The 24442-nt window shown below is 45.6% G+C and overlaps 1 protein-coding gene across 3 annotated transcripts in view; it reads right to left on the bottom strand.

The window, feature by feature from the left end:
• The window catches only part of acox1 (acyl-CoA oxidase 1, palmitoyl), a 63408-nt gene extending 39395 nt beyond the window's left edge, over positions 1–24013 (bottom strand). For 2 of the 3 annotated variants that reach the window (XM_043714325.2, XM_043714324.2), the window contains exons 1-2: positions 23856–24013; positions 13057–13216 (exon numbers count right to left, since the gene is read on the bottom strand). In XM_043714325.2, coding sequence (XP_043570260.1) covers positions 13057–13216; positions 23856–23964 — 269 coding nt within the window. In that variant the 5' untranslated portion in view covers positions 23965–24013. Of the gene's footprint in view, positions 1–13056; positions 13217–23855 lie in introns of those variants that run through there. The other variant, XM_043714326.2, reaches the window with a different exon arrangement.
• Between the last annotated feature and the right edge of the window lie 429 nt (positions 24014–24442).

The following is a 24442-nucleotide window of genomic DNA, read 5'->3' as shown; positions in this document are numbered from 1 at the left end:
CACTCTCCTTCACTATTTAAAGCAGAAACAAGCAGGCCTGCTCACCTGATGAGGTGCAGTTTATACTCCATACCATTTTCCTCCAGCTCTATTTCATCTCAGCCCAGCAACAAACCTGCTAGTCCTTTCTCCCTCATTTACGTATCAAGTTTCTCCATAAATACTTCTTTGCTATTCTCCTCTTATTGGACAGTGGATTCCATATTCAAACCATTTCTGAGTAAATGTGTTTTTCATGAATTCCTCACCGAATTTATAAATTAATCACTATCTTCAATTTACCTCCAGTTTCAGATTCATCCACAAGCACAAAGCTTTCCTGGTCGTAGGGGTTTAATCCAATGGAAATGGTTATTCTCTAGGTCAAAGAGCAATTATTTATAGGGCTTTACATACAGACTATGCTGGCATTTACTTTTTTTAATTGTTCATTCATGGGATCTGGATATCGCTGAGTGAGCCACCATTTATTGCCCACGTCAGTTGCCTTGGAAAAAGGTGGTGGTGAGCTGCCTTCTTGAACCATTGTAGTCCATGTCGTGAGAAGAAATGGTGATATATTTCCAACTCAGGACAGTGTGGGAATTGGAGGAGAATTTGCAGGTGGTGGTGTTCCTATGTATCTGCTTTCCTTACCGTGACAAAGTTTGCAAATGCAATGTTGCAACCCAGTGCCATGTGACATCATAGGATATGAAAATAAGAATCTAACCTTCAAAATCCCCCTAGGTTCTCCCTTTCCTCTCTCTAATCTCTGCGAGTCCCATAACCCTCCAAGGTATCAGTGTTCCTCAAACTCTGGTCTCTTCTACTTCCCAAACTTAATCATAAACTCTAGAATTTCCTCACTTCTTCACCTTGTTCTCCTCCTTTAAGCCACTCCTTAAAAACTTATCACTTTCACCAAACTTTCAGTCAGATGACTTATTATCTCACTTTGTTTTGTAACATTCACACGAAGGTTTCATTATATTTACATAGGTTTGATTAGATTAGATTCCCTACAGTGTGGAAACAGGCCCTTTGGCCCAACAAGTCCACACAAGAGGAACCCACACAGACCCATTTCCCTCTGACTAATGCACCTAACATTATGGGCAATTTAGACTGCGGCTAACTACTGTGCCACCGTGCCGCCCATTTAGCATGGCCAGTCCGCCTGACCTGCACATCTTTGGGCAGTGGGTCCATTTAGCATGACCAATTCACCTGGCCTGCAGGATGAAACCAGAGCACCCAGAGAAAACCCATGCAGGCACGTGGAAAACGTGAAAACTCCATACGGAGTTGCCAGAGGCTGGAATAAAATTCAGGTTCCTGGTGCTGTGAGGCAGCAGTGCGAACCGTGAGCCACCTGGGACAAAATTTGGGACAAAATTAACAATGATGCATTATAACTTAGATACAAAGTTGGATGAGTGACAGGATTAGACAGTAATGATTTATGTGATTTTTTCAGGTTGAAGAAAGGTTTATAATGGCATTCCCCAAGGGTCAGATTTGAAATCTTTGTTTTTCCTGATATGGTTCTATATGTACATGATCTAGACATGGTGTACAGTGCACAACTTCAAAATTTGCAAATAATGTAAAACTTGGAAACATTGTAATCTATGAGCAGGACAGTGTAGAACTGCAAGGAGATGCAAGTTTGTAGAATGGATGGAAACTTGTAATAGGTCACTAGTTTAGCCTCAACTGACATACTGTGTACATTTCTGGGCAGCAAACATTAGGATCTTAAAGAATTGAAGAGTACAGAAATATTTACGAGAACGATTCCAGGAAATTCAGATACAAAGTCAGATCAGAGAGTTATGATGCCCATTTAACATCTGTTAATGAATCAAACAGAATTTTTTAAAAATCTGATCAGAAAATAAACTTGTTAAAACATATTAAAAACAAAATAACATCAACTCTAAAAGGGAATCAAAAGGTTAGTCTGGGGTTCCCTAATATATGACCATTGACTTACTATTGCTCTTAAGTATAAATGGGATCCTAGACAGGATGTAATTTTAAAGACCCTGACATATGGACAATGCTTCTACCAATGCATGCTTTCTATTTTCCTGCATTCTACCCTGACTAGCGTACAAACCAGGAACAAGTGGGGACTGCAGATGCTGGAGATCAGAGTTAAAATGTGTGGTGCTGTAAAAGCGCAGATCAGGCAGCATCTGAGGAGCAGGAGAGTCAACGTTTCAGGCATAAGCCCTCCATCAGGAATGTGTACCAACAGCATACAAATCAACTTGTTAAACAACTGAGGAACAGAACATATTTGCAACCCACAGACTGCCTGCATCAACGTGCAGACAGCCTGCCTTGTTTGGCAATGGAACTAATAAAGGAGGTATTAGCTTGGTAAGCATGTGGAAACATCGTTAAAACAAGAAAGAAAAATAGAGAACAAACAAAGTGTTGTTTTGTGAAGTTATTTGAATCAATGTTGCTAGCAAGACTCCGCAGAGATCATGGGATGTGGAGGAGAGGATCGGCAAAACGATTCTGGGTAGGAGTGAAAGGAACAGGGTGGTCATTATGGGGGACTTTCACTTCCCCAACATTGACTAGAAATGCTAAAACTCTAGTATGTCAGATGGATTAGTTTTTGCCCAATATGTGCAGGTGGGTTTCCTGACACAGTATGTCGAAGGGCCGACAAGAGGGGAGGCGACGCTGGATCTGGTGCTTGGTGTTTGACTTAGTGGTAGGTGGGCACTTTGGACAGAATGACCATAATTTGGTTACATTTAGTTTAATGATGGAAAGGGATAGATACATGCCACGGGGCAAGAGTTATCGATGGAGCATGGGCAATTATAATGCGATTAGGCAAGACTTAGGATGCATAGAACAGGGCAGCAAAATGCAGGGGATGGGGACAATCGAAATGTGGAGCTGGTTTAGGGAACAGATACAGCATGTCCTTGATAGGTATGTCCCTGTCAGGTAGGGAGGAAGTGATAAGGTAAGGGAATCGTGGCTTACTACAGAAATTGCATCTCTTGTTAAGCGGAAGGAGGCAGCTTATGTGACCATGAGACGAGATGGTTCAGATGAGGCGATGGAGAGTTACAGATCAGCTAGGAAGGAATTAAAGAGAGTTAAGAGCAGCAAAGAGAGGACACGAGCAGTCTTTAGCAAGTAAAATAAAGGAGAACCCTAAAGATTACTATAGGTATGAGAGGAATAAAAGAATGACTAGGGGAGGAATAGGACCAGTCAAAGACAAGAGCGGGAAGTGTGGATCCTGTGGAGAGGTGCTAAATGAATATTTCTCATCTGTTTTCACTCAGGAAAAGGAGAAGAAGAATGGGATGAGATATTTGACTAGAAAGGATCGAGGTTAGTAAGGAAGAGGTGTAATCAATTCTAGGAGTGAAAGTAGGCAAGTCACCTGGGCCAGATGGGATTTATCAGAGGATTCTCTGGGAAGCTAGCGAGGTGGTGTTGGAGCCTTTGGCTTGATCTTTGAGTTGTCATTGTCTACAGGTTTAGTACCACGGGACTGGAGGATTGCAAATGTTGTGCCCTTGTTCAAGGGCAGGAGAGATGACCCAGGTAATTATAGACCAGTGAGCCTTACTTCTGTTGTCGGAAAGGATTATAAGAGATAGGATTTATAATCAGCTAACAAGCAACAATTCAGATAGTCAACATGGTTTCGTCAAGGGCAGGTCATGTCTCACAAACCTCAGTTTTTTGAGAAGGTGACCAAGCATGTGGATGAGGGTAGGGCAGTTGATGTGGTATACATGGACTTCAGTAAAGCCTTTGATAAGGTTCCACATGGTAGGCTATTGGAGAAAACGAAGAGGCATGAGATTGAGGGTGAGTTAGCAGTTTGGATTAGAAATTGCCTTTCTGTAAGGAGGCAACAAGCGTTGGTTGATGGAAAATATTCAGCCTGGAGTCGGGTAACTAATGGTGTGCCACAAGGATCTGTTTTAGGACCACTGCTGTTTTGTCATTTTTATAAGTGACTTAAATGCAGGCATAGGTGGATGGGTTAGAAGTTTGCAGTTGACACTAAAGTCAGTGGAGTAGTGGACAGTTTGGAAGAATGTTACAGGTTGCAGGGGGACTTGGATAAACTGCAGAATTGGGCTGAGAGGTGGCAAATGGAGTTCAATGCAGCTAAATGTGAGGTGATTCACTTTGGGAAGAATAACAGGAAGGCAGGATACTGGGTCAACAGAAAGATTCTTGGTGGTGTGGATGTGCAGAGAGGGATCTTGGAGTCCATGTACATAGATTTCTGAATGTTGCCACCCAGGTTGATAGTGCTGTTAAGGCGACATATGGTGTTAGGTTTTATTGGTAGAGGGATTGAGTTCTGGAGCCGTGATGTCATGCTGCAACTATACAAAATGTTAGTGCGGCCGCACTTGGAATATTGTGTACAGTTCTGGTCGACCCATTACAGGAAGGACCTAGAAGCAATGGAAAAGTTGCACAGGAGATTTACCAGGATGATGCCTGGTCTGGAGGGAAGCTCTTATGAGGAAAAGCTGAGAGACTTGGGTCTATTCTCATTGGAAAGAAGGCAGCTGAGAGGGGATTTGATAGAAACATACAAGAGGATCAGATAGGGTAGACAGAGAAAGTCTTTTTCCTCGGATGATGATGTCAGCTTGTACAAAGGGGCATAGCTACAAATAGAGGGGTGATAGGTTTAAAACAGGCATCAGATGCAGATTCTTTACTCAGAGTCGTGAGGGCATGGAATGCCCTGCTTGTCAATGTAGTTAACTCAGTCACATTGGGGGCATTTAAACAGTCCTTGGATAAGGACATGGATGATGATGGGCTAGTGTAGGGGGATGGGCTTCGCTTAGTTCACAGGTCAGCCCAACACTGAGGGCCGAAGGGCCTGTTCTGCATTGTATAGTTCTACGTAAAGCGTCTAAGCAGAAGATTAGGTGCTTTTCCCCAAACTTGGGTTGTGCTTCATTGGAACACTGCAACAAGCCCAAGACAGAAATATTAGCACAGTGGTTAACTGAAACTGCGTGCACCTGGGAGGTCTGGGTCATTCCTACAGACAGAAAGGAGGCGTTTGAACAATGTCTGTAGAAAATCCATTCTCTTTAAAAGTTAAAAATCACCCAACACCAGTTTATAATCCAACAGGTTTATTTGGAAATACAAGGTTTCAGAGCGCTGCTCCTTTGTCAGGTAGCTAGTCTTTAACTTTGTCCACCCCAGTCCAACACTGGAACCTCCACATCATTCTCTTTAAAGCCTCATTGTTCCATTTGTAACAGCTAGTTCCACATTCCCAAAATTCTGTGCTAAGAAATTCCTCCTAACACAGATTTATGCTCTTCTAATACTATCTTGTCTTCCCCTTCCTTTGCAGCTTTCTAAAGGGAACACTCATTCTTTGATAATTTGGTTCACTCTTCAACCACTGTAACACCTCTCCCATATCCAACAGCAAACTTTCCAGAGACGACTTTTACCTCACCCCTCCTAACAGCCCAAGGTCCCTCACATTCCTCCCAAGCGAAAGAATGAGTTACTTGTTTTCCTTTTAATTTGTTACAGTGTATTAGCTACAAGAGGAGGCCTGAACATTGAATCAAACGAGAACATTGTGACCCCCAAACTTCCAGGGCGACTTGCAATTTAAATTCTCTGCCCCAATCCCTTGTCATCCAAATAAAAATTAATTTTTAAAAATTGACTTTTTCTGGCCTGGTGAGTCACAACTCCATGGTAGGTGCAAACCTTCTGGTCCTCAGGTCCACTGCTATGTCACAAATGCCTCCAATGCAGATCAAGGTAAGCCCAAGAAACAAGCTTTAATTAGGCAATTTGGAAAAAAATCTGTCCCACAGAGGAGATTCTGAAAGACACCAGGATCATATTAGCACGCGCGCGGCCGAGAGAGCGAGAGAGACAGGGGGCGCGCGCCAGAGAGAGCGAGAGAGACAGGGGGCGCGCGCCAGAGAGAGCGAGAGAGACAGGGGGCGCGCGCCAGAGAGAGCGAGAGAGACAGGGGGCGCGCGCCAGAGAGAGAGAGAGCGACAGGGGGCGCGCGCCAGAGAGAGAGTCAGGGGGCGCGCGCCAGAGAGAGAGTCAGGGGGCGCGCGCCAGAGAGAGAGTCAGGGGGCGCGCGCCAGAGAGAGAGTCAGGGGGCGCGCGCCAGAGAGAGAGTCAGGGGGCGCGCGCCAGAGAGAGAGTCAGGGGGCGCGCGCCAGAGAGAGAGTCAGGGGGCGCGCGCCAGAGAGAGAGTCAGGGGGCGCGCGCCAGAGAGAGAGTCAGGGGGCGCGCGCCAGAGAGAGAGTCAGGGGGCGCGCGCCAGAGAGAGAGTCAGGGGGCGCGCGCCAGAGAGAGAGTCAGGGGGCGCGCGCCAGAGAGAGAGTCAGGGGGCGCGCGCCAGAGAGAGAGTCAGGGGGCGCGCGCCAGAGAGAGAGTCAGGGGGCGCGCGCCAGAGAGAGAGTCAGGGGGCGCGCGCCAGAGAGAGAGTCAGGGGGCGCGCGCCAGAGAGAGAGTCAGGGGGCGCGCGCCAGAGAGAGAGTCAGGGGGCGCGCGCCAGAGAGAGAGTCAGGGGGCGCGCGCGAGAGAGAGAGACAGGGGGCGCGCGCGAGAGAGAGAGACAGGGGGCGCGCGCGAGAGAGAGAGACAGGGGGCGCGCGCGAGAGAGAGAGACAGGGGGCGCGCGCGAGAGAGAGAGACAGGGGGCGCGCGCGAGAGAGAGAGACAGGGGGCGCGCGCGAGAGAGAGAGACAGGGGGCGCGCGCGAGAGAGAGAGACAGGGGGCGCGCGCGAGAGAGAGAGACAGGGGGCGCGCGCGAGAGAGAGAGAGACAGGGGGCGCGCGCGAGAGAGAGAGACAGGGGGCGCGCGCGAGAGAGAGAGACAGGGGGCGCGCGCGAGAGAGAGAGACAGGGGGCGCGCGTGAGAGAGAGAGACAGGGGGCGCGCGCGAGAGAGAGAGACAGGGGGCGCGCGCGAGAGAGAGAGACAGGGGGCGCGCGCGAGAGAGAGAGACAGGGGGCGCGCGCGAGAGAGAGAGACAGGGGGCGCGCGCGAGAGAGAGCCCAAGAAACAAGCTTTAATTAGGCAATTTGGAAAAAAATCTGTCCCACAGAGGAGATTCTGAAAGACACCAGGATCATATTAGCGCGCGCGCGCCCGAGAGAGAGAGAGACAGGGGGCGCGCGAGAGGGAGAGAGAGACAGGGGGCGCGCCCTTGGGTCTTAGTCTCTCATACCAATGGAAACATCTGTCCAACATCCATTCTGTCCAAGCCATTCAGTATTCTCTAAGTTTCAATTAGATTCCCCCTCATCCTTCTAAACTCCATCGAGTATAATCCCACAGTCCTCAAAGGTTCCTCATATGTTAAGCTTTTCATTCCTGCGCGAGAGAGAGGGGGCGCTAGAGAGAGAGTGTGCGCGAGAGCGAGAGAATGCGCGCGCGAGAGCGAGAGAGTGCGCGCGCGAGAGCGAGAGAGTGCGCGCGCGAGAGCGAGAGAGTGCGCGCGCGAGAGCGAGAGAGTGCGCGCGCGAGAGCGAGAGAGTGCGCGCGCGAGAGCGAGAGAGTGCGCGCGCGAGAGCGAGAGAGTGCGCGCGCGAGAGCGAGAGAGTGCGCGCGCGAGAGCGAGCGAGCGCGCGCGCGAGAGCGACCGAGTGCGCGCGCGAGAGCGACCGAGTGCGCGCGCGAGAGCGACCGAGTGCGCGCGCGAGAGCGACCGAGTGCGCGCGCGAGAGCGACCGAGTGCGCGCGCGAGAGCGACCGAGTGCGCGCGCGAGAGTGACCGAGTGCGCGCGCGAGAGTGACCGAGTGTGCGCGCGAGAGTGAGCGCGAGAGCGAGCGTGCGCGCGAGAGCGAGCGAGTGTGCGCGCGAGAGCGAGCGAGTGTGCGAGAGCGAGCAAGTGTGCACGCGAGAGCGAGCGAGTGTGCGAGAGCGAGCGAGAGCGAGCGAGTGTGCGAGAGCGAGCGAGTGTGCGCGCGAGAGCGAGCGAGTGCGAGATAGAGCGCGCGGGCCGAGAGGGAGATTTATACACAAATTTGTATTGTATTTGTGGCTTCACAATTACTTGTAATAGCTTCAGGGGTTATGTGCTGACATAGAATTGAAATTAGGCAGCCCATTTCATTGAGTAAATAGCTAACCTTTGGGTGAATTTCCAAGATGGTGGTCATTGGAGGGCCTTAAAATTATAGGCTGAATATAAAGAACAACTGTTTGAAGTGATATCTACCATCGTCGAAACCATAAGGTCAGCAATACTGACACTATTTAAAAAACCTTCACAATTGATAAATTTGGCTTTGCAATTGAGAATTTTGCAGTTGTAAGAGGAGATGTGTAGATAAAGCACATTACTTCTTGAGGGACTTGCCCATCTCCATTAAACAAAAGCAACAAGATCACTCCGTTGATCTTGTAGCCAAAAACATTAACCAAGTTTCAAGATGAATTTAACTCTTTGAAGAGAATTCTCAGTGTAATGTTCAGTTCAGAGAAAGACAAAAGGGGGTTTTATAGACCATGAGACATAGGAACAGAAATGAGGCCACTCAGCCCAGAGTCTGCTCTGCCATTCAATCAGGGCTGATATGTTTCTCAACCCCATTCCACTGCTTTCTCACCACAAGCCTTGATCCACTTGTCAATCAAGAACCTATCTGTCTCAGTCTTAAATATATTCAATGACCTGGCATCCGCAGCCTTCTGTGGAAGTGAATTCCGTACATTCACCACTCTCTGGCTGAAAAAATTTCTCCTTATTTCCATTCTGAAAGGTCTTCCTTTTACTCTAAGGCTGCACCCTCGGGTCTTAGTCTCTCATACCAATGGAAACATCTGCCCAACATCCATTCTGTCCAGGCCATTCAGTATTCTCTAAGTTTCAATTAGATTCCCCCTCATCCTTCTAAGCTCCATCGAGTATAATCCCACAGTCCTCAAAGGTTCCTCATATGTTAAGCTTTTCATTCCTGGAACCATTCATGTGAATCTCCTCTGAACCTGCTCCAGGGCCAATATATCCTTCCTGAGATGTGGGGCCCAAAACTGTGGTCTGACAAGAGCATTACAGAGCCTCAGAAGTACATCCCAACTTTTATATTCAGGTCCTCTCAAAATAAATGCCAACATTGCATTTGTCTTCCTAACTACTGGCTCAACATGCAAGTTTAACTAGAGAAATTCCTGGGCTAGAACTCCCATATCTCTTTACGCTTCACACTTCTGATTTTCTCCCCATTTAGGAAATAGCCCAAGCCTCTCTTCTTCCTACCAAACTGCAGGACCTCACACTTTCCCATGTTGTACTCCATCTGCCACTTCTTTGCCCACTCTCCTAACCTGTCCATATCCTTCTGCAGCATCCTCAATACTACCTGTCCTTCAACCTATCTTCAAATTTTCTGCAAACAGAGTCATAGAGATGTACAGCACGGAAACAGACTCTTCGATCCAACCCGTCCATGCCGACCAGATATCCCAACCCAATCTAGTCCCACTTGCCAGCACCCAGCCCATATCCCTCCAAACCCTTCCTATTCATATACCCATCCAAATGCCTCTTAAATGTTGCAATCGTACCAGCCTCCACCACTTCCTCTGGCAGCTTATTCCATACACATATCACTCTCAGTGTGAAAAGGTTGCCCCTTAGGTCTCTTTTATATCTTTCCCCTCTCACCCTAAATCTATACCCTCTAGTTCTGGACTCCCCGACCCCAGGGAAAAGACTTTGTCTATTTATCCTATCCATGCCCCTCATAATTTTATAAACCTCTAAGGTCACCCCTCAGCCTCCGACACTCCAGGGAAAACAGTCCCAGCCTGCTCAGCCTCTCCCAGTAGCTCACATCCTCCAACTCTGGCAACATCCTTGTAAATCTTTTCTGAATCCTTTCAAGTTTCACAACATCTTTCTGATGGGATGGAGACCAGAACTGCACGCAATATTCCAACAGTGGCCTAACCAAGGTCCTGTACAGCTGCAACATGACCTCCCGACTCCTGTACTCAATACTCTGACCAATAAAGGAAAGCATACCAAACGCCTTCTTCACTATCCTATCTACCTGGACTCTACTTTCAAGGATCTATGAACCTGCACTCCAAGGTCTCTTTGTTCAGCAACACTCCCTAGGACCTTATTACTAAGTGTATAAGTCCTGCTAAGATTTGCTTTCCCTAAATGCAGCACCACGCATTTATTAGCCAGAATGCCCTCAGTTCCTTCATCTAGATCATTAATGTATAAAGTGAAAAGTTGTGGTCCCAACACTGACCTTTGCGGGACACCATTTGTCACCAGCTGCCATCCTGAGAAAGACCCTTTTAGCCTTACTCTCTGCTTTCAACAGCCTTGGGGCCAACTACGCTAGAATAAAACCTGTCCAGTTGAGGATTTTAGCGTAGGTTTTACTTAGTCAGGTTTTAAAAAATGATGTAAAATGATTTACTTGTTATATTGGGCCACTTGCCTGAGGTTCTACCTACTTGCAGTAGTTTCAGGCATTCTGATCACCATAGCCTGCCTAAGGTGGAGGGGATGAAAATGGCAGTGAAGATTTCAAGATGGCTAAGCTATGACAAAGGTGATGAAAACAAATTGACAAAATCATAATCAGTGCAGCAACAAAACTGTTCAATATGCCTGGGCATGAAAACAGTCTCATCTGTCATTAAAAGTCAAAGCTTGGGCCTGAATCTGTCCTAATACCATCTTGCATTTTCACTGGTCAGTTCTGCATTCTTCAATATTAAGCTTTGAACTTCTACGATTGAGATTTGGATACAGTCAAGAATATTAACTGAATGCTGCTGTGGGAAAGCTAGTTTTAATAATAATACATAGAGACCGGAAAATTTTGACTTTGATCATCCAATCGTTATATAAAAGACCTTAATCGATCTAAAGGAAGTAAAATTAATCTAAAATGGATGCCACAGTCACTTGAACATATATTGAGACAACCTAAGACCCATGTGAATAAAACTAAACTACATGGCACTTAAAATTACCATTTTTTTAATGCAAGAGCTCAAAACAGGAAACAAAATCAGCTTTATGAAGTTTGCCATTTAATTCACATATGATGTCACTTTTGGGAGATTAACCAGCAGGCAAGCCTTTCATCACCTTGGAAAGAAAATGGAGCAGATTCTAGAATACACACTGAAGAACATTCCAGCACCTGTTTCTGAATAGAAGAGTAGAGAATGTTGAGGAAACTTAAAAAAACATACATGAGGCCATGGCTGAAGGAACACATAGATCTTGGAAAGTTTAGGGTTCAAGGAATTTGCAGAATTAGATTTAGGTGAGGCATTAAGAGATCTGAACACAAGGTTTAAATGACTCATTAAGTCAATGTGTGCCTGTGAGAGCACAGGTGTAATGGGTCTCCCAAACTAGTGGATAAAACACTGAATCATTGCTTTCAAATCACTTACTGAGATCTTGCATTGTTTACTTTCTCACAGGGTCAATTAACTGGCTGAAAGCAGAACAAGGATTTTCAATCAAACTTTGGTTCAATAATATTAGCAACACCAGAATTGTAATTAGAAGATCATAGCAATACTTAACAGCAGCACCTTTGATTCAAGGTGATCACCAAAGAAACTGCGTGCTCCCAAACATACAAGATCCATGAGTGACATAGCCATCTGCAACTGTTGAAGGAGATGGACTCCTATCTGAGCTGGAAGTGAGTTTAATGAATGGTTCGACTCTAGATTTTATACAATTATTCACAATGCTCACTTTAATTCCAAACAGAAGTTACTTTAATCAAACTGGTTTACCTGGGGACATAGCCAGCACGATGATTGGCACTGCTGAGTTACAGTGCCAGGGACCTGGGTGACTGACTGTGGGAGTCTCAATGTTTCCGTGAGTTTCTGCTGGGAGCTCCAGTTTCCTCTCAGTCCAAAGATGTGCAGGTTAGCCAGATTGGCTATGCTAAATTGCCTAGACTTTCCAGGGATTTGTAGGGTAGGTGGATTAGTCATGGGAAATGCAGGGTTTCAGCAATAGGGTGGGGAGGTGTGTCTGCATTGGCTGCTCTTCCCAGAGTTAGTGCAGAGTTGATGGGCCAAATGGCCTCTATGTGCACAGTAGAGCTTCTATGATATGAGTGGCTATGATACGAGTGGCTTAGTCCTCAGACATCTCCATTTCTCTTACCGATCAAAGGTTTGACATAACACACATGGACTGCAGCCAATCTCCATGACCAAGTACAAACTAGTAAAATTTGACATGTTACAGAACTCAGGGTTACTGAGAACTTACTTAATCATTAACTGAAACAATAGTTAACTGCTTTGCAACTACTCAAACAGCAGTTATGAAGAATTATTGAGTTCAAAACAATCTCTTGCAATATGCTGCCAGACTTAATGACTTTCTCCAGCATCCTGAGTTATATGACAGTATAACTATTATATGACAGTAATCATCTATGGTACAATACACTGGAGTGTCAATTTAGCTACTAAGGTTGCTTATTTTGTCACTAACTCTTTCTCAAGAGGCAGGGACTCTTAGCAAATAATTGCACATCCAAAATGACAGTGCTGGTCCCTTGGTAAAGTAGACAACGGCTTAATATTGTAAGCTGTGAAGGACATTCATTATAACACGTAGGCAGATCCTGAAGAGCATATGAACTGAGACCTTGGAGAACAGCAATTAGCCATTCAGCCTCTTCAGCCATTCAATTACTCTGGCTCACTAATGTCCTTTAGGAAAGGAAACTGCTATCTTTACCTGGTCTGGCCCAGGTGACTCCAGATCCACAGCAATGTGGTTGACTGTTAACTACTCACTGGGCAATAAACGCTGACCTAGCCAGTGACGCCCTCTTCCTATGAATGAACTAAAGAAAAAGGTTTTAACTATCTCCATTACTTATATCAGCTTTCAATTCCAAATTTATTAATGAAATCTACTGTCGCTGTGGTGGAAATTGAACCCATAATCCCAGAGGCTTTAACTGCTGGATTTCTAGTCCAGTCACATTATCATTACCCCACCAGCTCCCACATGACTAACAAGCATACACACCTCTTAAACCACATGATTTCCTCTGGATTCGAGATGGCATGCTCCCTGATCTTCCTCACCATCAGAGCACTCTTCTTTACCGCCACATCGTATCTCTCACTGCGAGACAGAAAGTTCAGGTCTTCGTGTTGCAGCTCAGGATCATTGAGCACGAGAGCTTCTAAAATGTAAAAGGAAAAGAGCTTAGAGAAATCAGCCTACAACATTACATCCAATCAACCTCCTCCCATTACAGATTTTGCCAAGCATAGGCTATGATGGTTCACTGTAGGGATTTCCAATCACTACAACGAGCAGAATTCGGTCATTTTTTGATTAGATTTGATTAGATTAGATTAGATTAGATTAGATTAGATTAGATTACAGTGTGGAAACAGGCCCTTCGGCCCAACAAGTCCACACCGACCCGCCGAAGCGAAACCCACCCATACCCCTACATTTACCCCTTACCTAACACTACGGGCAATTTAGTATGGCCAATTCACCTGACCCTGCACATCTTTGGACTGTGGGAGGAAACCGGAGCACCCGGAGGAAACCCACGCAGACACGGGGAGAACGTCCAAACTCCACACAGTCAGTCGCCTGAGGCGGGAATTGAACCCGGGTCTCTGGCGCTGTGAGGCAGCAGTGCTAACCACTGTGCCACCGTGCCGCCCATTTTATATCCTTGAGCAAAGCCCAATCTGTATTCAGTCTACACGCTAACCGCAATTGGGCTCTTGTGGCACAGTAGTAGGGACCCTATCTCTGAGCCTAGGTTCAAGTCCCACCTGCTCTAGTAATGTGTAATAACATTGAGCAGGTTGATTAGAACCCTGAATGCCCAACTCAAATGCAGCCTTAAAATAAGAGTTTAAACAGAGTTGTAGTGCAAAAGGATTGAAAAGTGTAGATACTCAAATCATTAAGAGTAGCAATGTACAATTTCTTTTTAGAAAAGCAAACTGAGGCTCATTTCCTGTGGAAGTGAATTCTCAAGCAGAGAAATTATTTTCATGTTAGAACATTGATTTACACTGCAGTTCTTAGGTTGTTTAAGAATGCCTTTATGAAAAGATTAAAGACACCCTCAATCCTTTCAAAATTCTGCAAATTCCTTCCACATTTTTTCATCACAGCCCTGTTAAAAGGGGTTTGAAAGATTTTCTTTTTGACAAGGCTGACTAACGTAATGAACATTCAGGTGATTGGTGGTAGGAAGCTATTTTCAGTTGCGAGGTAATCCAACAGGTGCAGCAACATGCCTGTTGAATATTTAAACACAAAACTCAGGCAAGAGCGGGTCAGTGTAAGATCAAGATCAGCAGCTCCTTTTAGTGACACCAATACCTTTTCAGGTGTAACCCTTCACTACCTGCTTACTCAGTACACAGTTATTGAGTGTCTCAAAATCATCAAGTCATAAAGATCTACAGCACAGAAAAGGGACCTTTGGTGCATTGCAATGCAAGTCAAAAACAACTACCTAAGTATTCTAACACCATTTTTCAGCACTTGGCCATAGCATCACAAGTTTATATCTATATACATCTTCAATGTTGAGGGTTTCTGCCTCTCCCACCCTTACAGGTAGTGAGTTCCACATTCCCACCAGCCTCCAGGTGAAAACATTTTCCACATATCTCCTCCAAACCTTCTGCCCCTTCCTTAAATCTATGCCCCTCAAAACAGATCCCCCCATGAAGGGGGGAAAGGTTCCACTCATCGTCTGCCTGTTCACTGGCTGGAGCATCACCACCTCACTGCCTGGTCTGCCATTAGAACTCAGGCAGCAATTGGGATCACAGCTTCAGTCATTAGTTGTCGTTACTGAACTCCAGTGAACAAAGCTCAGCTTTATTATGGCTGACATGTCTGCACTTCGCAGCTGCCATTCCACTACCTGCATCACCCTCACGCCCATTCATATTGTCTTTGGGGTTTCTTGTCTCTTCTCTCAGAGTTCCCAATCTGAAGCAATCATTAGGTGCCAGAGATGACATGGGTGCAGGATGCTAAGATGGAGCCTTAAATAATGAGAGGTGTATGACGTTCAAGAATAGGAAAGTAGGTAAAGGTGGAGGTGTAACACTGGTAATCAAGGATGACATTAAAGATGATCTTGATTCAGGAAATCAGGGTGAAGAACAGGTTTGGATGGAGTTGAGAAATAGTAGAGCAAAGTCGTCACTGATGGGAATTGTCGACAGGCCCCTAATAGTAACTGCAATGTGGGACGATATAGAAGACAAAATACTGGGTGCTTGGGATGAAGGGACAGCAACAGAGACACTCATACAGCATGGAAACAGTTCATTCCACATATGAACCACCATGTGAGAGACAATGTTGCCCCTCAGCTCCCTTTTAAATCTTTCTCCTCTCACCTTAAAATTATGCCTTCTAATTTTGGACTCCCCTACCCTAGAGAAAAGACCTTTGCTATTCACCTTATTTATTACCCCACATGATTTTTATAAACCTCTACTAGGTCACCCTTAACTTCCCACACTCCAGTGAAACAAGTCCCAGCCGCTCCTTATAATTCAGACCCTCCAGTCCTGATAACATCTTTATAACTGCGCTCTCTTCATTCTAGAAGAATGACTTAGGAATGAATTAGTGGAGACTTACAAAATTACACAAGGGTTTGTTGGGTGCAAAGACTTCCACTTGTGAGCATGTCCATAACTAAGGCCACAAATAAATCAAATAAAGAGTGCACAAGAAACCTCTACCCAGAGAGTGAATAGAATGTGGAAGCTGCTCCCACATGGAGCTCTGGCAGTGACCAGCACAGAAATATTTATGGAGACAGTAAATGCAAGTCAGGACCAGAAGACTACGTTGATGGGAGTGATGCAGTAAAGTGTGTGCAGCCCTCCAAGCTGACCATTATTGGTCTTGGCTCCACACCCAAGCATTCCACATTGTGCAAAGGAATTCACTGCATGGGCTGGATTGGCAAAAGGGGAGTTGCAAGCAGCAAACTCTGCCAATGGATGGCTAAGCCAATTCTTGGACCTTTTGGCAACCTACACCCTTGAGCTTGGAGAGGTTGACATTCCTCCTTCAGTATCAGAGGGACTGCTGCGCAATTTCTGGTTGCACCTCACTCCCAATCTTCAGCCAACCAGCACCAAAAGGAGGCCAGACAGGTGAAGTGAGCTCTTCTTGGCTTTGCCTTTGGGCCTGTAAAAGTGGCTTGGCAGTGGACAGTCCTTCAACCTGACACCCTGTCCCTCTTCTGCAGCTGTTTCTGTACCTGCGGGTCACTGCAGAAGAGAGGAAATGCTATTCACCAATAGCCTGAGGACTTCCCTCAACAGTGGACACCGGGAGGACTGGAATGCATCACCCACCACAGAAATGCCATCTTAATTTGAGTTACTAAGTTGCTTTTAAAAGTCTGTTTTTTTGTTGTTGTGGGGTAAGTCTGTTACAGGGTTCCCCAAAAGACATACAAGTAATGTTGGGTTTGGAGGTGCTTGCTTATAGCGTGTGTCATGTTGTCACCAAACAAGTATGTAACAATTAGGCTCCAGTTCTATCCTTTGCTGCCTGGTTATCTGGAATAAAACATTTGATCAATATTTGGGACATTTCTGTATGAAATGAGTAGTTACAAGTACCTGGAAGGTCAGTGACAACAATAAGATGTATGATAATGGAAATTAGACTACGTTTTAGCTGTGGTTAGAGAAATTGGAACAGGTGCAGGACAGGTGCTACATCACCACAAAGTATCTTTAAAACTGGAAGGACGAATCTTCAAGACAATTTTGAGACTGGCTTTGTTATTCGATATGGAAACATGGAGAACATTGAGTAAAGGGAACAACTGGACACTGTGGAGGAGAGGCTGTTGAGATAGATGAATGGTGGAACTAGGAAAGACCAAATCAGAGCCAATCCAAGAGATCAAAATAACATTGTCGTCTACTGCAAGGACAGGGAGGAAATGGTCAAGACAAAAGATGGAGATGGGACTGTTAGGAGGAGGAAGGACTAAGACGAGACAACAGGATGCTGTAGCCAGATACTAAAACACAGTAGCCAGATATTTAAACACAGCAGGACAGGAGGATTGGGTGACTGACACAAGGAAACAAAAAAAAGATGATGAAGCAGCGTTATGGTTACCTTGAACTAAAATAGCAGAAGCCAAAAGATCAGAAAGCTTCCTGTGTGCAAACTTGTTGCTGCAGTTTCTATGTTGTAACAAAGGTTTGCTTCAAAAATATTTCATTGGCTGTAAACCATTTTGAGATATCCTAAGTCTGTGAAAGGTGCTAGGTAAAGTATTTTTCATCTACTTTCAGCTGCTTTTGCATACAAAAGGGTTTTAGAATATACAGGTAAATGGTAATTCTGGGAACACAATATCAAAGCAAAAATGCTCAATACATACCTGAATCTCAACGAACATGTCAGAGTCATACAACATGGAAACAGGCCCTTCAGCCCACTGTGTCTATGCCAACCAATAAACTACACTAATTCAGGTTATAGTCCAACAGGTTTATTCAGAAGCAATAGCTTTCGGAGCGCTGCTCATTCATCAGGTCGTTGCAGAACAGGATCATAAGACAATTTATAGCAAAAGATACAGTCACGCAACCAAAATTATATATTGAACAAACCTGGATTGTTGTTAAGTCTTTCATCTTTTAGAATTGGGTTGCAGGTTTCAGTTCATAAATATGTAAATCCTGAAGTCTGCCTTGGAAGATAGTCACCCGAAGATCCCAGGACGAATGCCCCTGGCCGCTGAAGTTTTCCCCCAACTGGGAGGGAACACCGGTCTGGTGTGCTGCCCAGCCTTCAGGACAACAACAACCACAACACCGTACGACCCTGTCATGTCAACCACTGCAAGACGTGTCAGAGTGTCAACACAGATACCACCATTACCTGTAAGGATACCACCCCACCGTGTACTCAGCAGGTACTCACGTGACACAGCCAACACAGTCTATCTTATATGCTGCAGGCAAAGATGCCCCAAGGCATGGTACATTGGCGAGACCAAGCAGATGCTATGACAATGGACGAATGGACACCATGCAACAATCACCAGACAAGGGTGTTCCCTCCCAGCCGGGAAACAGTTCAGCGGTCAGGGACATTCAGCCTCAGATCTTCGGGTGACCATCCTCCAAGGCAGACTTCAGGACAGGCAACAATGCAAAATGGCCGAGCAGAGGCTGATAGCCAAGTTCTGTACCCATGGGGATGTCCTCAACCAGGACCTTGGGTTCATGTCACGCTACAGGTGATCCACTGCACTATACACACACACACTCATACACTCACGCAGACCCTCTCTCGTAAACACACACACACAGACCCTCTCATAGGCTTATACTCATTCACACCCACTTTACCAAGCTTTCACACACACGTCTATGTGGTGAATTTGTAGTTGCAGATACATTCTATTTTGCTCAAAAGATGCACAATCTGCAGGCTGTCAATACATGTGATATTTTGTAAATTCCACTTTGAAAATAGAAGCAGTCTGATTCAAGATTGGGATACAGCCAGACTCTCACCTCACACATTTAATGCATTGTCTGAGCTGAAATATTACCCTTTTTTAAGATTAGATTTCCTACATTATGGAAACAGGCCCTTCAGCCCAACAAGTCCATACCGACCTTCCAAAGAGTAACCCACCCAAACCCATTCCCTTACATTTACTTCTGACTACTGCAACTATGGGAGGAAATCCATGCAGACACAGGAAGAACATGCAAACTCCACACAGACGGTTGCCCGAGATGGGAATTGAACCCGGGTCCCTGGCGCTGTGAGGCAGCAGTGCTAACCACTGAGCCACCACGCCGCCCATTTTTAAAAAAATATAAAACCTTAAGTTATCATGAGAAGGTGACTCAAAAGTAGTTGTGGAATTTACATATTAATTAACCCAAAACCTGCAACCCATTTTAGATGATAAAAGACTTAACAACAATCCAGGTTTGTTCAGTATATCAATTCAGTTGCATGACACTGTAATCTTTTGTGATAAATTCTGTGTCTTATGGTCTTATTCGCCACAACCACCTAATGAAGGAGCAACGCTCCAGAAGCTAGTGCTTCCAAATAAATGTGTTGGACTATAACCTGGTGTTGAGTGATTTTTAACTTTGTACACCCCAGTCCAACACCAGTTCCTCCACATCATACACTAATCCCATTTACCTGGGCTGGATCCATAGCCTGTTGTGCTTTGGCATTTTAAGCGATCACCCAGATGCTTCTTAAATATTCTAAGAGTACCTGCCTCCACTACCCTCTCTGGCAGCACCTTCCATATTTCTACCACCCTCTGGGTTAAAAAAATTCTCACATCTCCTCTAAACCACTTACTCCTCACCTTAAACTTATGCCATCTGTCTGAGATATTGCTAAGTTTGACCTCCCTTTATTCAGAAGCCAACAGTATAATTTTATCATCCTGTACAGTGAGGTACATTGCTCCTAACCTACTACCTTTGTAACTTACATACAGGTTCTTTGTCTATGATTTCACTCACTGTGTATTTTAACCGAGAGGCAGGGTCAGTCATGTATTCAATGTGACTTCTGCCCCAGTTTTTTTTAAACAGATTGTAGAGCTCAAGTTACAATGGCATAATCAGAGTAAGTGCTCACATTGAGGCATTCAAGCAAATATCTTGAGAACAATCTGCATACATCAAGAAGCTTTTAACAAGATGCTCCTAGCTTGACCTACATATGCTGTGCAGCAGATTCAAAGAATTTGATCAGTTTTCGGTAAAATACAAAATATTGCATTAACCAGTAGGAGACTGAAAATATGACCTCAGAGTTAGTGAGTGAAAAGGAATCACCAGGGTAGATATCGAGAAATTAGTTCTGTGGGGGAGAATCTAGACTAAGAGGACATGACAAAGTTGGAGCTATGAGTCCACCTCTTAGCCGTCTCAAACAAACAAACTTGTTCAGTCTTCCCAGACAATAACATCTCAACTCCAGCATCAACCTTGCACTTTCACCAGGGAAGTTTAAATCCTTTCTGTAATATAGACACCATGACTTAGTATTGGATTGCATGGTCTAAGAAAGATTCTGTATAAGTGTACCTCAACAGTTATAACCAACAAAACTAAAATCTGCTATCTGGAATGCTTGGTGCTGGTTAATCAAAGATCTTGACTAACGCGAAGTTACATTATTCCAAACATGGATCATGATGCTGGTCTTCGAGGGGAAGCAACTGGACGATTAACAGGGTTCCACTAAAACATTCACAACTGAACAGTCTTAACGAAGGATTACTGAACCTGAAACATTAACTCTGCTTTCACAGATGCCGCTAGACTTCAGATTCTCCAGCAATTTGAGTTTTTGAACCCTAACTAAAAACCACAATTCACACCACAACCACCAAGCCAGCTTTAAAACAAAAATGGATTATCAGTTTCATTCTTGCTCCAAGCAGTAGCCGGGTAAGTTTTGGTTATACTAACGATTCTATTATTATTGTTATAATGGGCTGTATTTTCTTAAAAACACATCATCTGAACATTTTAAAAAATAAAAGTCACAAGCTGCCAGAAAAGCTAGTTACTAGAGAACTTCGGTTAACAGTGGGCCAGGCAACATAAGATTTCATGTTATCGAGTCTCACATGCCTCCAATAAACACGCTGGACTCGCACCTTCAAGTATTGCTAACCACTCTTCTCAAAAGTATTCTCTATACATAAACATAATTTGAAACTTTCCAGACAAACATGTAGGAGTTTCTCTCAATAACAATGTATAGCGTGGGAGGGAAAACACTGTTCTTGATCAAAACGTAAACAGTCGATAAGCCAAGAGAAAACACAGGAGAGTCACAGGCATGGAGTAGAGGTTCTGCAGCTTTTTCAATACAGGAAGCAGGGAGTGAGGATGTATGGTCCAGATAACTATGGGAGACAGTGGGATCGATGGCATCATTGGGGCTGCTCTCTTCGCACAGTTGGAATTGGAAAATATTTTGTCAATTTTGCTTCCAATTTGGACCTTGCTCTCACCTTCACATAGTCCATCTCTGACTCTTCTCAACATCTGTTTCCATGTCTGAGAATAGTTTGGCTACTGATGTCCACTGCAAACCCACTGACTCCCACAGTTACCTGGACTAAACATCCTCACACTCTGCTTCCTATAGGGACTTCTTACCAATCTCCCCATTTTTCCATCTGATCAGTTCTGACGATGCCACCTTCCAAAAGGAAGTCTCTGAAGACGCCAAATTTTACCCTCAACTGTAGATCTCTCACCACCATGGTTGGCAGAGCCCTTAGCAGTATCTGACACGCTTCCTACACTTCTACCCCCGGTCTCTTATCTTCCCTCCCAGAACAATAGGGTTCCCTAGTTCTCACTTTCTGCATCACCAACATCCACATTCAAAAAGATCATAAACTGTCATTTCCACCACTTACTGCGGCATGCCACCAGACATCATCCCCTCCCTTTCCTTGTCAGCATTCCCTCTGAGACACGCTTGTTTACTCAGGAGAACTCCGCGGCACTTTCTCATACAATTTACCCATTTACTTCCTCCCTCCTCACTATCCAAGGCTCCAGAGTGTTTTACCTGCATTGCACTCAATCTAGTCTGTTGTCCTCACTGCTCACACTGTGGTCTCCTCTACAATGGGGAGACAGAACATAGGTGTTCTGCAAAGCAGTCATCCTGTCTATGTTCAAGTCATAAATACAGACCTAAATTTACAAATGCCTGCCACTTCAACATGCCACCGTGTTCCCTAGTCAAACATTTCAGTCTCAGGCTTATAGCAGTGTTTGGTGTAAGCTGGAAGAACATTTCACCTTCCACATGGGGATATTGCAAACAACTTTAGAGGGTGAACATCTTTTTCCACACCTATTACCACCCATCCCTGCTCCTTTCAGTAACACCAACCCACAATCACCTAACTAGCTTATCCTCTTCTCTGGCTTACCATCTGCAATTACTCTGACTGACCACCTTTCTTCTCTGTCACTCTCTCTGGGCTCCCTCTCCACTTATCCACTCACTCCTTTTCTCTCCACCTCTTCTGAGCTGCTAACCGCCTTGAAGAAGAGTCACTGGACTCAAGACCTTAACTCTGCTTCCTCTCCACAGATAAGGTAGACCTGCTTAGTTTCTCCAGCAGTTTTAAGTTTTTTAATATACCTAGCAAGTTTGTCAAAGGTAGTGACAGTGTGGAGAGATGTTATAACTGACCTTGGTCTTCATGGAACAAAAACAGAAACTGCTGGTGTTTTACTAGCAATTTTGATTTTTGTTTCTGATTTCCCAGCATCTACAGTTCTTTGGATATTTGATCTTTGTGGAATGCGTATGAGACAACAGGTGTACAGACAGCGCTATATTATCATTTGAAAAGAAAAGCACTCATTACTCCACATGACTGACTTGTTATGATAATGCCAACAGCTCACTAGCTGCCGAAAGGCTACAGTTTCCAGTCAGCCTCCGAGCTTCTCCAACACAACACAATCTTCCTTAGCGTCCTGCCGCCACCCTCGCACACTCAAACATACACTCACGGTCCAGCATTTGGATGCGAGCATGAACAGCGAAAAGGGTTACCTCAGATCACAACAGGATCTTGACCAGATGTGGCAATGGGTTGAGAAGTGGCAGATGGAGTTTAATTCAGATAAATGTGAGGTGCTGCATTTTGGAAAAGCACATCTTAGCAGGACTTTTACCACTTAATGGTAAGGTCCTGGGAGTGTTGCGGAACAAAGATCAGAGTATTGAGTTCAGGAGTTGGGAGGTCATGTTGCGGCTGTACAGGACATTGGTTAGGCCACTGTTGGAATATTGCGTGGAATTCTGGTCTCCTTCCTAACGGAAAGATGTTTTGAAACTTGAGAGGGTGTCACGGTGGCACAGTGGTTAGCACTGCTGCCTCACAGCGCCAGAGACCCGGGTTCAATTCCCACCTCAGTCAACTGACTGTGTGGAGTTTGCACATTCTCCCCGTGTCTGCGTGGGTTTCCTCCGGTTTCCTCCCACAGTCCAAAAATGTGCAGGTTAGATGAATTGCCCATAGTGTTAGGGGCAGGGGTAAATGTAGGGGAATGGGTCTTGTTGGGTTGTGCTTCGGCAGATCGGTGTGGACTTATTGGGCCAAAGGGCCTGTTTCCACACTGTAAGTAATCTAATCTAAAAAAGATTTACAAGAATGTTGCCAGGGTTGGAGGATTTGAGCTACAGGGAGAGGCTGAACAGGCTGGGGCTGTTTTCCCTGGAGCGTCAGAGACTGAGGGGTGACCTTATGGATAGGATAAATAGACAAAGTCTTTTCCCTGGGGTCGGGGAGTCCAGAATGAGAGGGCATAGGTTTAGGGTGAGAGGGGGAAAGATATAAAAGGGACCTAAGGGGCAACGCTTTCACACAGAGGATGATACGTGTATGGAATGAGCTGCCAGAGGATGTGGTGGAGGCTGGTACAATTACAACATTTAAGAGGCATGTGGATGGTTATATGAATAGGAAGGGTTTGGAGGGATATGGGCCGGGTGCTGGCAAGTGGGATTAGATTGGGTTGGGATATCTGGGACAGCATGGACGGGTTGGGCCGAAGGGTCTGTTTCTGTGCTGTACATCCCTATGACTTCCCTGCACACCTTGCTTGAACTTCAGCCTGCTCCTCCCCCTCCCCCTCCCCCGACATTCCTCACCATTGCACCTTCCGCCCCAATGCCCCCCACACTCCCGGCCCTGACCCCAGATGTTCCGGGGAGAGTCCCCCCCCCCGCCCCGGTTGTCTCACCGATCTCCCTCCGGCGTCGGGTTTTCTCGGCGCCTCCATCGAGAATGTGTGTCAGGCCCTCTGTGAGGAAACTCGCCGATTCCCGCTCCTTCCGCAGCTCCGGGTTCATGGCGGACGTCCCGAGCCGCCTGGGCCCACAATGCACCGCGGCCCGACACGGAGCCCACAATGCACCGCGGCCCGACACGGAGCCCACAGTGCACCGCGGCTCGGCACGGAGCCCACAGTGCACCGCGGCTCGGCCCCGCCCCTTCGTCTCCGTTCCTGCTTTCTCCAAGGCCAGTGCTTAAAGGGGTAATGTAAACGCAAGCAACGTGGGGACCACAGGAACGCTTAAAGGGGCAATATATACTCAAACTGCTGAATTTCTGCAGCACTTTCTGTTCTTGTCCTACTCTGATATGGTGCGAACCGCAACAGCAATTTTTGGCACACTCACACAGGTTTGGCTTCAGCATGAACCCCTTTCTGAAGAAATGGCATTCTGGCACTTTCACATTGTGTTTAAATTTTTCTACAATCCCAGATCTCCTGATGTTCTCCTTGGCTCCATGCAAACAACGATGATCACTGTTGGGAGTGAGTCT

This window comes from Chiloscyllium plagiosum, unplaced genomic scaffold, assembly GCF_037043375.1.
Source record: "Chiloscyllium plagiosum isolate Xiang-an unplaced genomic scaffold, Cpla_swu_hap1 HiC_scaffold_25, whole genome shotgun sequence".
Lineage (NCBI taxonomy): Eukaryota > Metazoa > Chordata > Chondrichthyes > Orectolobiformes > Hemiscylliidae > Chiloscyllium > Chiloscyllium plagiosum.
This window is presented reverse-complemented; position numbering and strand designations above follow the sequence as displayed.